The 14,600-nt window shown below is 53.8% G+C and overlaps 2 protein-coding genes across 3 annotated transcripts in view; both read right to left on the minus strand.

Annotated features, from left to right (window-relative positions):
* The window catches only part of AP1G2 (adaptor related protein complex 1 gamma 2 subunit), a 9,552-nt gene extending 6,794 nt beyond the window's left edge, over nt 1–2,758 (minus strand). Inside the window, exons 1-7 of the mRNA XM_023508135.1 lie at nt 2,454–2,758; nt 1,866–2,070; nt 1,087–1,211; nt 804–945; nt 590–686; nt 353–429; nt 140–235 (exon numbers count right to left, since the gene is read on the minus strand). Coding sequence (XP_023363903.1) covers nt 140–235; nt 353–429; nt 590–686; nt 804–945; nt 1,087–1,211; nt 1,866–2,069 — 741 coding nt within the window. The 5' untranslated portion in view covers nt 2,070; nt 2,454–2,758. The remainder of the gene's footprint in view (nt 1–139; nt 236–352; nt 430–589; nt 687–803; nt 946–1,086; nt 1,212–1,865; nt 2,071–2,453) is intronic.
* A 19-nt stretch (nt 2,759–2,777) lies between these two features.
* JPH4 (junctophilin 4) lies at nt 2,778–12,624 on the minus strand. 2 transcript variants are annotated; one of them, XM_003801937.2, is made up of 7 exons: nt 11,990–12,624; nt 11,717–11,843; nt 10,930–11,479; nt 9,549–10,320; nt 6,215–6,333; nt 5,339–5,871; nt 2,781–4,450 (listed from the first exon to the last, which is right to left on the minus strand). In XM_003801937.2, the coding sequence occupies exons 3-7, from the start codon at nt 11,306–11,308 to the stop codon at nt 4,367–4,369; spliced, it is 1,887 nt and encodes a 628-aa protein (XP_003801985.1). In that variant the 5' UTR covers nt 11,309–11,479; nt 11,717–11,843; nt 11,990–12,624; the 3' UTR covers nt 2,781–4,366. The 2 variants fall into 2 exon arrangements, with proteins under 2 accessions (XP_003801984.1, XP_003801985.1); XM_003801936.2 differs by lacking the exon at nt 11,717–11,843 and having other exon boundaries at nt 2,778–4,450.
* Between the last annotated feature and the right edge of the window lie 1,976 nt (nt 12,625–14,600).

Below are 14,600 nucleotides of genomic sequence, written 5' to 3' on the forward strand. Positions count from 1 at the left end.
CCGGGCTGGGGATTCGAACCCACCACCTTAGGTGTACGTGGCTGGCGCCTTAGCCAGTTGAGCTATAGGCGCCGAGCCTGGCCATAGTCTTATTAAGTCCTCTCTATTCCAGGGATATAGCAGTGAAAATTAGGCCCACCTGTAGGAAGGGGTCGCTGACTCCAGATATGCTGTGTTCTGAGGAGTATCCTGTTGTCACCAGAGTCTGGAGGATCTGCACCAGCTTGGGTACCACCTGGATGAAGGGCACAACCTTGTCTGGGTATTCTTCTTGATCCTGTCCATCTTAAGCCCCATTCTTTCCCCACTGCCCCTCTTTATGGGGACCAGGGCCTGCCCTTTACCAGCCCACCTTTCGAAAGTGCCTGAGGGCTGCAGGACTTCTTTCACAGAGTTCCATGATCAGCGTGATGGTACCCAGCAGGATGCCTGGGGTTAGGGTGGGGGTGAAGTGGATTGTGGGCCAGGGGCAGGGGACAGTCTACAGCATGTGTGTTTGTGCCTCCCTCGAGCTGGTTTTGCCATCCCAGTGTTTACTTCTGGCCATAGCCAGACATGAAGAGAAGGAAAGGAAGCCCCATGGCCTTACCGTGGTGGTGCTCATGAAGCAGCCGGGCACAGGATGGAAGGAAGACACTGGAGAGCTCGGGAACTTTCCGGATCATGTGTACTGCCGTCAGAATAGCCTGTTGAGGTCAGGGGCCTCAGACAGGGTTCCACCAGAATGGACTCTGCTAACCTTTATTGTATGGCAGATGGGACAGTTTCTGGAGAAGCACCTGCCTAGAGTCCTGCCATCTCACCTTCTTGCGCACATAGGGGCTGGGCTGCAGGAGCAGTTTTTCCACCTCCACGGCCAGGTCCCGGCACATCTCAGCAGAGCCCATGGTGCTCAGAGTGCACAGGGCCAGGCCTTGTACTGGCTGAATCCCCTGGCTCAGGTCACTACAGGGTTAGGAGGATGGTTAGGGCAGCCTCTGAGAAAACCATTCTTTCCCAATGCCTATGACAGGCAGCCCCTGGGATTTCCGAGTTCCCCCTCTCTCCCATCTCCCTGATTTCATGTGGTTCCCAGAACTCTCTCACTTCTTGATGCTGTTGGTAATGAGCAGGTGGGCATCGTGCCTCTCATCCAGTAGGAGCATGGCCCCCAGATAGCCCACCCTTTTGTCTATGAATCTGGGGGAGGCGATCAGTTTCAGGCATTCCATCTACAGAGAAGGGGGCAGACCAGGAAGGGACAGAGGTGAAACCCTAGACACAAACATACCTCTTTTTTCCACCTTCCTCTTTTTTTTGAGACAAAGTCTCACTTGGTCACACTGGGTAGAGTGCCCTGGCGTCTGAGAGTGCCCTGTCAAACTCTGGTTCAAGTGATCCTCTTGCCTCAGCCTCCCAAGTAGCTAAGACTACAGGCGCCTGCCACAACGCCCAACTATTTTTTTAAGAGACAGTCTTGCTCTGGTTCAGGCTGGTCTGGAACCTGTGAGCTCAGGCAATCCACCCACCTCGGCCTCCCAAGTGCGTGAGCCACCGCCCGGGCTCCACCTTCCTCTTTCACATCAGGCTAACTTATGGGACATCATATCTCAGCAACAAGAGAGGCTTAGGAGATTAAGGTATTCATGGCTTGTTTCAAAGAACTAGGAATCGAGGAGGATGAGGGAGATCAGGAAGAGGTTCCCTGAATGGGACTGGCCAGAGAAGGGTTCAGGCCAGTTGATGACTAATGGGGGTTGCTGTGAGGGCTCGGAAACTGTAGAATGAAAAAAAAAATCAGGGCACAAACAGGTGAGGGGATTCGAGACCTATGATCCTCTAGCCTTCCTCGTCAAACTCAGGAGGGCGGTATCCCCGGCTTGTACCTGTCCAAAGTGGGCGGGGTAACCCAACATGTGGACATAGAGCAGTTTGGCCAGCTGGCGGTGTCTGTGCAGAGGGTCCCCATCGCGGAAGGAGGCCCGGATGTGGGCACACTCCTTCTGGATCACCTCCCGTTCTTGAGCCTGAGTCTTGGCGCCGCGAATCTCTTCGATTAGATCCTGAAGCTTTAGCGAAGGTACCACCATCCTGGGGGAGGGAGGCAGAGCCCGGGAGTGGAATGGGCTTTAACACTCTCTGGCCAAGTGTGCCTGACCTTTCTGCTCAGGCTCGTCCTGTGCCGCAACCCTAAGAGCCCATCTTTACCTTTTCCCCACGTGGTCTCCAGTTGTGCCCCCAATGCGCCGCCCAAGGAGTTCCCCCCACGCATGCGTCCAGTCCCCACCCTGTGCCTCTTCCTATTGCGCATGTGCCAGAGCTCCGCCTCTTCCCTCTACCCTCCACCTGGTATCCTATACCTAGCCCCCTCATTCTTTTCACCTTTAAGGCCTAGCGCTATTTGTTTCCGCGGGATTCCTCCCATTCCTCTCTCCTATCTCAGACAGCTTCGGCTTCCCGACCCCATTGCTCACCTGGCTTCTGTCTCAACTCTGCTTCTCTACCCCCCAGCGCTTCCTGGTACAGGGCTGAGCAGAGGTTGGTGCTCGGACTAGTTCTTCCCTCTCCCCGCCTCCACCACGGGACCCCGCCCTTCCTGGGCCGACCTGCTGAGCCTTGAATCCTGAGATTTCCAGTTTAGTGTTTAAGGGAAGGAGCTCTTATCACACTGGGGCGGGAAGACTGTATGACAGTCCTGGGGTCCTCCAAGAGGCCTTCTTGTACATCCTCAGCACCCGCAGAGCTTCAGAGAACTTGGATTTGAAGCCATCGCAACCCAAAGGAGATAACAGTCCCCCCCCTTTTTTGAACTTTTTTATTAATATATTTTTTTTTGTTAAATTTCTTTGTGTTTTTTTTTCCTGCAAGACTTGGTGTTGGCGGCACTGTTGTAGTTTAACGTCAATCCCAAATTCCATGAAATAGAAATCAGAAGTAAAGGTTGAGAGGGGAGGAAGGAGGGAGGCAGGCCAAGGAGTAAACAGAGTTTGACTAGAAAAAAAGAAGATATGTGGTGGGCATTCCCAGGCAAGGCCATTCCTTGAGGGAAGGGGTTGGCAGGCAGCTTGCCTCTGCCTCATGCAGGAGAGGGAGGAAAGATCCCCTGAGGACCCTACAGTCCCCTCTTCCTAGGGCTTCCTGCCCCCAGGGGAAAAGCTAGTACCAGGGATAAGCCACAGCCTCAAACAGGGCTCTCCACCCGACTCTCAGGACTGACTCCCACCTCTGTCCAGCCTGGAAAGCCTGTGAGAGGTCTGCTCCTTTCGATCCCCTCCTTCTGTTGTTTTCCCATTTCACAAGATTCTGATGCAACGGGGGAAGGGGATGTAACCCATTTGTGACTACTAAACTTGTCACAGCTTCTGTTTCCTTGTGAGCTCCTATTATCTTGTCTGGTTTCATCCCCCAGGAAGTGCCTCCCCCCCACCACGACTGGCAGAGTTGGGGCATGAGGCGGGGTCCTTGCTCTAGTGCCTCTAAGTAGTTATGTCTTCTTCAGGCCCCTTAGGAATTTAATCAAAGGCCACAAGTGAGTCCAGACCAACCAAATAAACTATTAGGAGAAAGAAGGTGAAAGAGATCAGTGGCAAAGTCTGGGAAGGACTTGACTGCATTGGATATTTTTTGTTCCTTTATACACACTCTGCTCTTGGCATGGCATGCCACCAAAGAGGACTGGAGGAGGGACTTCCTGATGAGGAAAGAAAGAGGGAGATGCTAGGGAGTTATTCACCTTTTCATGTCCCCTATCTGCCTCAGGGAAAGAACAATTAGGCAAGAACCTTGGCTCAGAACCTGCTAGGAGGTGAGATGATAGGTTCTAAGAGGTGGAGGCTGAACCTCTTGCAGCTTTTTCACTATGCCTTGGAGGGACAACAGATCCCTCAGGCCAGGGAGCCACAGCAGCTCAGCCAGTGCCTTGCCCAGCACTCAGGTACCCCTTCTTCATTTTCTTCCTCCTCTCCAATCAGCTTCAGGGAGTCTCCTCAGGACACCCAACCCCCACCTTCAGTGAAGTTTAGGTCTAAAGAAAAGGTGGGGTGGACGTGGGGCAATGGTCTGACTTAGATTTGTGTGTCTCAGAGAAGAGAGCAACTCTGAGAGAGAAAAGCCCTTCATATGTAAACAATCTAGAGAAAGAAGGGATTGGGATAGGAAAGGGAGTGAGGAAGATAGAGACAGATCCAGAATAAATGAGATAATCTGAAAGGAGAGGGAAAGAAAAAAGCAAGAGACAAAACTAAAGGGAGGAGGCAGAAAAGAAAGGAAAGGGAGATGAGAAGGAAAGATAGGAGAAAACACAACCAGGGAAAGGAAAAGAGAAAAAGGCAGGGCAAAGGGGTGAGAAGGCAGGCAACCAAAGCCAGAACTAGGCCAGGAAGTAGCCTCAGGTGAGGAGCTGGGAGAACAGGAACGCCAGGCTGAGGTCCAGGAGGGCCACGGCTCCCACCACCAGGGGGTTGGCAGCTCCCTAGAGAGACAAAGGTAGGGAACAGGCTTAGTCCTCCAGAACCAGAATCCACCTTCCTACCTTGGCTGAGGTGGCAAAGCCAAAGGGGGTCCCAGGCACCTCCCAGCAAACAGCGGGATGGGGTGGGAGTGATCGCCAGCCTTTATTTTTGATTGCAAAACAGCCCTTTTCTCCCAGGCAGGCCCCACCTTTCCTCTGAGACAGCCCTTCCTCCCTCTTCCCTCTGCTTCCCTCCCACCAGCATATCATGTGGCCCAGGCAGAAGGTGCCTGGCCTTAGTAGCAGACATTGGCAGCTGCAGCCAGTACTGCAGTAAGGCAGAGGGATGAAGGAGTGAGGATGTGGTTGCTAGGAAACAGAAGACTTAGAATCCAATCAGAGTACAGAATTCTGGGGAAACTCCGCCTCTCCCAATTTTCTGCCTTCTTCTCTATTTCCCTTCTTCCCAGGAGAGGGAGGGAGGGAAGAGTAGGGTAGGGAGGGAACAATCTTTTCCTTTTTTATTTCTGGGCACCAAAGAGAGAAAGTGTGGAGGTGGGGTGGGGGTGGAGTAGGAAACTGAGAGCTAGAAATGATATGGAAGGAGAACAAGGAAAAATGTCTGGCTTTACGTTAATTATTATTTTGTAACCTTGGGCAAGTTACTTTGAATGCTCCAGGCCTCAGTTCCCTCATCTGTCAAATGAATGAGTTGGACTTAAAGGTGTCTAAGTTTCTTTCAAGCTTGAAAACTTTCTATTTTTTTGAGGTGGGATATGGTCCAAGACTGGCCAGGCAGAGGGAGCAAGGTGAAATCCAAGCCCTCATGGGGGATCAGACAGAGGTCTAGAAGGGTGAGAGGCAAAGCTTTGAGAAGAGGGCACACAGTGGAGGCAGAGGATGTCTCACCGGCTGGGCAGGCCTCTCGGTTGCAGCAGGCTCCTCGAGCTCTTCTGTCAGGCACCCAGCATTGGGACCCCTTGAGGATGGGCCCTTCAGGACCAGCATGGTGATGGGCTCGGGCTCTGAGCCTCCTGAGGCCCTCAGCTGGGACAAGGGTTCTTCATCTTCTCCCTCCTCCTCTCGCAGACTTCCAGAACTGTCGCTGCAAGCTCCAAGGAGTGGGGAACCTTTTCTGGGACCCGGCCTCTGCATCCCGGCCTCGTCCTCAGCCTCATAGCCAGCTAGTTCCTCTGCTTGCTCACCTGGGCCCCCCCACTCCTCGGGCCAAGCTTTGGGGCTGGAGAAAGGACCCTGGTCCCCTCCAGGAGGCAGTGGGCTCCGGCAGGCAGGTGGTCGCCAGGGTTGGCGGGAGGAGGCAGGACTACTGGGCAGTTCAGGGGATCCCTCTGAAGGGGTCAGTCCATTCTCGTACACCCCTGGGCTGTCCTCATCCAGGGGCTCTGTGTCGGAACCTTCTGAGTCCTGCCTGGGTCTGCGGCCTGGGCAGGGATAGCTAAGAATCAGAGGGGCCTAACTGGCTTTGGGCTAGAGTGGCTGCAGTTTTAGTCCCCTGACTGGGCATCTCCCAGGATTCCAGTATCCTTAGGCTCATAACCTCTCATTTCCAGACCCCAAACCCCCGATTACCCTACTTCATAAATTCCCAGTCCAGTCCAGAAACAACCAGTCCAGGCCCCCGCCCTCCATCCACATGGACCTTTATACCTCTTAGCTTTTTCATCCCCAGTTCCCTTGCAGGGCTTCCTATCCCTCTGCCCCAAACCTGACCCTCTTTCACTCCCTAGCAGGCTCACTCCCTCCCCCAGGCTGCCCATGCCTCACCTGGGGCCTCTAGCATGGGTTGCAGGTCCTGGGCTATCAATTTGGCCATTCGTGCTGCCTCCACAGCCTTCTCGGCAACACTGGTTGCTGCCACTGCCTTTAGGAGGGCGTCTGCTGCCCTGTTGGGTTGGAGCACAGGGACTTAGCTGACACTTCCCCACTTCAAATTAGTCCCTGCTCAGATACTCCAAACCACTTGTCCATATCCCCACCATAGCACATCCTCCTGATCTGAGTTCACCTCTGGAGTCCTTACCCTTCCTCACACTCTGCCAGCTGCTCCCCTCCCTGGAAGGCTGGGCAGCAACCCTTTGGTTTTCCTCTCCTGGACCTGGACTGTGTTTACCGTCATCACACCTTCCTGCTCCTCTCACACCCTTCTACCATTACGTCCTGTAGTAACACTTCCTTCTTCCAGCCTTCCTGGAACTCTGTTATTCCATTTCTGTCCTGCGCCCTTCCCAGTGACAGCCGAGACCTCATTCTCTTAGCACATAGTCCTGCTTGGTGCTTACAAGCTATGCCTACCACCCTCTTTGCGGTTAATATCAACCACTCTCACCATCCTATTAGGAGCCTTTGCCTTCCTTTCCCTTTCCACTGCCAGCCCTCATTATTATTTCCTGACCTAAGAATTTCCCATCCTGCTTTCCTTTGTCCTCTTCTGTTCGGTCATTGCTGGTGTCTCTTGCCCTGCCTTATGTTTTGTTTTGTTTTGTTTTTCTGAGACAGAGTTTCACTCTGTTGCCCAGGCTAGAGTGCTGTGGCATCAGCCTAGCTCACAGTGACCTCAAACTCCTGGGCTCAAGTGATCCTTCTTGCCTCAGCTTTCCGAGTAGCTGGGACTACAGGCACCCACCCCAATGCCCAGCTAATTTTTCTAATCTTAGTAGAGATGGGGTCTTGCCTTTGCTAAGGCTGGTCTCCAACTTCTGAGCTCAAGGGATCCTCTGCCTTGACTTCCCAGAGCGCTAGGATTATAGGCACGAGCCACCACATCTTGTCCTGCCTCATTCTTTTCTAAGCTCTAGAACCAGAGCAAGATGGGCCTCCCCTTTTTGCTCTGATGCTGCCCCCTCTCCTTGCTAACACACATGCTTTCTCACTACTGTGATTATACCTTCTGGGTGAGTGCTTAGTCTCCCTTCCATGATTCCCCTTCTATCCTGTTCCTTAGGTACAGGTAACCTTGACACATTATTAATCCTTCCCCATTGTTATTTCTCAGTTCTCTCTGCGATGTTGGCTTCCTCAATTTTCTCTTCTCTTTCACCCTCTGCTGTTAATGGCAGATGACTATAACCTTTCACTTAGTTCTGTAATGCTGCCTGAAAGTGGGACACAAAGGAACAGATATAGAATAGAAGTAATCAGATGTGCTTACCATGGTCTTGAATGGATGAAGACCCATGACTTCCTTTAACCACAAGCCTATTTTACCTGGCTTAGGAAGGTAGTCTGTGTATGGGGGTGGGGAGAAGGAGATGATGTCCCCTATAGTTTTAGGCCCACTTCTTATTTATATACTTTGGGAGATATGGTCAGCCTTCTCTCCATAGTCCTGGTGGGTCAAGGACCTTTAGAGTCTGGTTGGAGGGATCTCAGAACATCCTGTTCTGTCTTAGGACTTTCAGACTCTACATGCCTACTCCTCTCCTAAAACTGAGCTACTCTCAGGGTTTGGGGCAGTGTATGAGGATCATAGTCTTGGGTTGAGTTCTCTTGGCAGCCATGAAAGTGGTGCATTGACAATGGCCTGTGTTTTTGTATGTGAAGGGTTTGGATGATCAAGTCCTATGTAGTGGACTTAGTCTGTGCTCAGGCATCAGGCCAGGCTCAGGCTACCTGCCAGAGGCACCTGCTGCTGAGGCGCTGCTGTTTCCATGGCAGCTGGCAGCCAATCAGAGTTGCCAGGCCTGTTGCTGGGGAGACCAACCAACCTCCTCTTACTGCCTGATCCTCTAGTTATTGAGATCTGTTTTTCCTGCACATGCCTCCACCCTATCTTGCCTAAAATGTTCCTTGGCAATCTGCCCTTCCTCCTCCCTGGCTTAAGGCCCTGCACTCTAACATCCAGACATTCAGACACACATACAGATGCACATTCTGTGGCTCAAGCATCTACTCTAGATTTGATGTGTTCACACACACACACACACACATACACACACACACACACACCCTGTCACCCATTATACAAACTCACTGAAGCATATTTAGATATACCCTGATTTCTGATCTTCTGAAAAAATCTCAAATTAAAAAAATTCCCTCAACCCTTTCAAAGAAAATTAAATATATAAAAATTCAGATGTGTTAGTTGTATAAATAAGGGACCTGTGTATCTTATTATGAGTGGGATTTTGGCTTTCTTTAGATTTGTGCTATCTAATTCAGTTGTCACAAGCCATAGTGGCTACTATGCACTTGAAATGTGGTGAATTTAAATCAAAATGATGTGCTGTAAGGGTAAAATACAAACCAGATTTCAAAGACTTAATTCAAAAGGAAAGTAAAACATCTCAATAATTGTATACTGATTACAGGTTAAAATGACATTTGGATATATTGGCTTAAATAAAAATATGTTATTAAAATTAATCTCATCTGCTTTATATTTTTTAATGTGGCTACTATTTTAAATTACGTATTTTGCTTACGTTATATTCCTATTAGACATCACTGCTTTTGATAGCAAAATTCCTCATACATGGGAATGTAATGTGATAATGAAAATTTCATTTACAGGCAAGATTCGTCTTCAAACCTTTGTAAGTTGGGTAAAAGAAAGCAGAGGAGGCAAATCTGGGAGAAACTCTCTTTTCAGATGGGTAGGTCAGCTATACCAACAAGACCTCCCCAAGGCCCAAGGCTGAAATGGTGTCAAGGTGGAATGTAGTTAGGAAGGGACTGTCCCTGTTCCATCTAGGGCTCATGCTCCCAGACTGGAGGCCTAAGAGGCTGCTGGATCAGCTGCAAGAGGAGGAAGACTAGGGACATATTTGAGTTCCAAGATGTTTCTTGCATAAAGCAGCCATTGCTATTCCCACATAAAACAATGGATTCCATAGACACACACATCCACACAAAAGACAGCGAGACACATTTATGGTCTTACAACACATCCCTCAAATACCTAGCCACCCACGAGTGACACCCACATCCACCTGTGGCCTCAGATATAAACACCCAAATACCCAAGGCTACAACTGCCTGTCTTTAGGCCTGCTCTTCCCGACCCCAGGCCTTAGGCCTTGAATCTTTGTCCTTCCTTAGCGATCCCCTCCTTCCCAGTGTCTAGTGCTTAGCCCCAGCTTTGTCACTGAACACTCACCTGGCAGCGGCGATCTCCTGGCGTTGGCGGGCAGCACTCACTGCTCGACGAGCGCCCTCGACAGCCCTGTCCACCTTCTCCTTGACTTTGCCCCGCCTAAGGGCCAGAGGCAGGAGACTGCGGACGCGCCCGCCGTGCACTAGCCTGTTGCGCTTGTACTTGCCCTCCTCACGCGAGCCGTCAGGGCGGGTGGTGCGCCCGTAGCCGTGCCGCCGGTTGCCCAGCCACTCGCCCTCGTAGCGCAGCCCGTTGGAACGCTGGCTCACACCGTAGCCGCTGCGCCGGTCGGCGCGCCACTCGCCTGCGTACACCTCTGTGGCCGAGCCCTCGATGAGGGCAGGAGGCGCTGGGGCTGGGGGCCCGCTGGCCTCGGAGCCCGGGGGTCCTGTGCTGCCCACCTCGCTGCTCACTTCGCTGCGCAGGGAGCCCCGCTTGCTGCCCAGAGAGCTGCGGCGCCCGCCCGCCCGGAGCCCGCTGAGGAGCAGCGAGCGGCGGAAAAATCCACCAGCCGCCGGGGTGCGCTTTCGGGAGGACGCTCCGTCGGCGTCCCCGGGCCCGGCCAGCACAAAGCCGCCCCGGGAGCCCGAGGCCGGGCTGCCTCCCTCGTCGCCGGGCAAGGGCAAGGGAGGAGGCGGCGTCGGGGGGTCGCTGTGGCCCGAGTCCAGGGAGGTGCGGCGGGGTGAGCGCAGCAGCGCCGCCTGATGGTAGGGCACACTCTGGCGCACCCCGTAGCCGTGGCGCTTCCCGGCCTGCCACTGGCCCTGGTAGGTGCCTGCAGGTGGGGTAGAGGTGGGAGCAAGAGTCAGAACCCGCTGCTACGTTCCTTGCACCCCTAGCCTCAAGAGCCCCTGGAAGCCCAAGTGTCAGGTGGGAGGGATGGAGACAGCGCATAGGTCGGGGAAGTGCAGTAGGAGCTGGGAACAGGCCACGCTGATTCGAAAAGTGTGGAAAAAACAGAGTGAAGACAAGCCGGTAGCTATCATTGGATTTTGGTAGAGTGCGTAGAAAGGGCAAAGGGGGTTGAGAGGGGTAGCTGGGGTGTGTGTGTGGACAGGCTGATGGAGTGTATCAAATAGGCAAACAGCATTCCAAGGGGCAAGCTGACTGAGGGAAGTAAGTGTGAGCGGACAGAGGAGACAGAGAAAGGGTGAGGGAGAAACCGGCGGGAGACAGACATGAGGAAGGGAGGAGGGCAGAAAGAGAAAGATGGGGACTGGGGGTAATATCACTGGGGAGCGGCATGCGGGACAGACGGGGGTGTGGGGACAGAAGAATGGGCGCAGGGGGTGCATATGAATGGAGAAGGCCTATGGGGAACAGCGAGGCGTGGGGAAGGCGCACACGGACGAGCAGACAGACAGTAGTGGGCTGGGCCCCGCACCTCCGTCGGAGTAGGTCTCGGTGCCGTAGCCGTCCTGGAAGCCGTCCTTCCAGAGCCCAGAGTAGCGCAGGCCGGACACGCTCTCCCACACGCCGCTGCGCCCTTTCAGCCCGCCCAGCCACTCGCCACGGTACGTCCAGCGGCTCTTGCGCTCCACGCCCAGCCCTTCGCGCTTGCCCTGCTGCCAGTGGCCCTGGTAGCTGTGTCCGCCGGGCCCCGTGAAGACGCCCAGTGACTCGAAGCCATGTGCCCAGCAGCCGCTGTACTCGCCCTGGGCGCCGGGCCCCGTGCACACGCCGTAGCCATGTGCCCGCCCCGCCTCCCAGCCCCCCACGTAGCAGCCCCCGTCGTCAAAGTCGAACTTGCCCCCGGGGGACATGCATGTAGTTGGCGCGGCCTCAGCCCCCCGGCGGCTCAGCGCATCCTGGGGCTGGAGAGCCGGCTGGGGGCCTGAGAGCCGGGCGAGGCCTGGAGGCGGGGGCAGTTAGACCGGGGCCGGGCGGGGGGGCCCCAGCGCGGGCAGGCAGAGCCGGACCCTCATCCTGAGTGGCTGCGGAGAAAGGGGGGGTAAGTGGTGAGTGAGGCCCCTCCTCTATGCCCGCCGCTCCCTGGCCCGGTGGCTCTAGGGCATCAGCACCGCCCCCCATCTTCCCCCCTCCTTTGGCAACACCTTCTAGCAGCTCCCAAGCCCCGGGGGTACGGGGGCTTTCCCACTCCTCCCTGCTTGGAAAGGTCCCCTCCCCTAACTTGGGGTCCTAAGCACAACTGGGAGTCTCACTTCTTCAACCTAGAACCCCGAAGTGTCCAGCATGGATGGCAAATGTGGGGGTCCCAAGAGGGGGCTGGGCAGAGTCTTAGGCCACCCGCTTTCCTGGCTGCTGTCAGGTTCCCTTTGCCCTGGTCCTTTGGCTTCCCTAGCAAAGAGGAGGCTGGAAAATGTACGGGGGAGATCGGGCTGGTGGTTTGTCGGGGGCAAAGGATGGGCATGGGGGAGGCTCTGCAGGGGAAAGGCCAGGATGGGGATGGGCAGACAGGCGGAGGGAGGGGGCAGGTTACTCACCATGTGGGCTGGGGCTCAGGCTGCCTCCCAGACACAGCATCCATGACAGGTACCTCCACTCCCACCTCACCCGGACAAGCCAAGCCCCCTCCCCTTCCGGAGAGACTGCTCCAACCCAGAGAGGGAAGGTGGGGGAGCCAGGAGAGAGTCCCCTCTCTCCCCAGCTGGAGAAGCAGGGTGGGGGGGCGAGGTAGTGGCAGGAGTGTGTGTGTGGAGGGGAGATGGGAATAGTGTAGGGAAAAAAATCTGCCTTGGATGGAGATAGGGAAGAGAAGCTGGGAGCTGGATGGGAAGGGGGAGGGGGCTATCAAGAGGGGGTGTTTTTATTATTTTTTTTCTTCTTATGGTTGGGAGAGGAAAAATAAATCAAAATTCCGATTCCATCCCAGCACAAATCAATGTTTGCTCCATCCCAGCATCACGGGGGAGGCTGGGCCAGGCAGATTTAAAGGGGCAGAGAGAAGAGAGGCGAGGAGAGGAGAGGGTGGGTAGAGGAGGATACGGTGAAGAAGAGACACAGGCGATGGTGGTGGGAGTGGGGGGTCTCCAGGCGCAGAAGAGGATGGATGCCTAGCTAACCCTGCGGTGAGGGAGGAGGAAGACAGAGGGGAGAATGAGAGGCACAGAGACCCCCAGGGTGAAAAGAAACCCTGGCATGCAGGCAGGGAGTGGGGTGAGGCGGAGGGGAGGAGAGAGGAGCGAGGGGGAGGAGACTAAGCTGAAGATGGGAAGGCAGGGGGAGGCCAAGCTGGGCGGGGGAGGAGAGATGCAGGCGAGGCCGGGAGAGGGTGAGAGGAATACAAAGGAAGAGGTGCAGGGGTGAGAGCTAAGGAGGTGGGAGATGCAGTGGGAGAGGGAAGAAGGGAGGGAGACCCATTCCTGGGCTGGGGACGGATGAGGAGGAGGAGAGAAGCAGGGGAGGAAGAAAGAAAAGAAGGGGGGAAAGAAATAGATATGGAGACAGCGAAATAAGGATTGTGAAGGGAGGGGAAAGCTCTGCAGAGGGAAGGGCAGGCGTGGGTATAGAAATCCAGGCAGGAAGAGCCCAGATAGAAGCAGGAGGGCCGGAAGTGGTATTTGTGGGGCCCCAGGGAGAAGGATGAACCTGCCAGCTGCTTGGACTGAAGCCAGACGCCTTTGGCATTGGATGCCTGTGTCCACTGAGTCCACTGCCATAAGAAACTGCTGGAGGGGGACCAGGAGGTTCACCCTCTTGCATTTTCAGACGAAGCTAGAAATGGGGCCCTGCCTGGGCGCCAGGCATCTCCCCCTCCACCCCTACTCCCTGGCCTGTCCCTCTGAAGGAGGAGGAGTGTTTTGTTTTTGAATGGGGAGAAGGGAGGTCATACTTGGTGATGCCAGGGAGATCCCAGGGCTTTGGAGTCTTTTCTTTTGCAAACCTAGAGGCACACTCACATAGGCATGTTTGGGTGGGGCCCTTACTGTGGCAAGGCCTCCTCCAGCCCATTACCCTACTTCCTGTCCATTTGCCAGAGGGGCAGCACATCCTAGGCCCTGGTGTTTACAGACAGAACAGGTCAACGCTGTCTTCCCTCCCCATCAGTTTACTCAGACCTTGTCTCCGGTTCTATCCCTTTCCAAGCATTGAGGAATGAGAACACTGTATCCAGTTATGCACAACAGAGTAAACAGTCAAATTTACCAATTGCTTTTATTTTCATTCAAGCCCATCCACCATCCCTCCCCCCCATTCCTACCCTCATTTTACAGAGATGAGAACTAAAGCCCAGAGGAGGAAATTACTCACCAAAGGTCCCACAGCAGAGCTGGCAAAGCCAGGATTAGAACACTAGACTTAGATTTATATAATTCTATATATTCTCCTATAATTCTTCTCAAGATTCCTTAAACTCAGGGGCTCCATTTTGAGTCATTTAGTGCAATAAAGAATATGTTTGGAATGAACAAGAATTCCCCTAGCATTGTGTTTTTTTTAAAGTATATAAGAGGTTGGAGAAACATGTAAATTTTAAGCCTCCAGGAAAGGGACCATATCTAATAAGCGCTTAGCACAGAGAAGCTATGGGTACACTTGAGACATGACTGTTGATAGTCCATTCATTCATTATTTCTCCAATCATCAAACAGCTACATAGTTTACTGCGTATCAGACACATTGCCAGGGTGCTAGAGATACAATGGTGAACACTGTGGTGCCTGCCCTCATGGACTTTCCTGTCTAGTAGAGAAGATAGACAGGTAACAAGCAAATTTGTATGGTGGGAATAGGGAATAGGGATGGAATCCAACTTAGGCTGGCTTGCTAGGGAAAGAGGATTTAAGATGCATCCAGAAGGGAGTTCTGGGGCAGGCCCAGCTGCATTGCTCTCCTCTAGATACCCAGCTTTCCTTCTCCACATAGTGCCATTCAGCCCCTAAGATTCCCCTTTTCTCCAAGAAAGGGGGAAAACTAGGGGGAAAAGGAAAATAACAAACAGAGCAGTGCCTGTGGCTCAGTGGGTAGGGCGCTGGCCCCATATAGGGTGGCAGGTTCAAACCTGGCCCCTGGCCAAACTGTGACAAAAAATAGCTGGGTGTCGTGGTGGGCGCCTGTAGTCCCAGCTACTTGGGAGGCTGAGGCAAGAGAATC

This window comes from Otolemur garnettii, unplaced genomic scaffold (assembly GCF_000181295.1).
Source record: "Otolemur garnettii isolate 467f Iridium unplaced genomic scaffold, OtoGar3 scaffold00225, whole genome shotgun sequence".
Taxonomy (NCBI): Eukaryota; Metazoa; Chordata; class Mammalia; order Primates; family Galagidae; genus Otolemur; species Otolemur garnettii.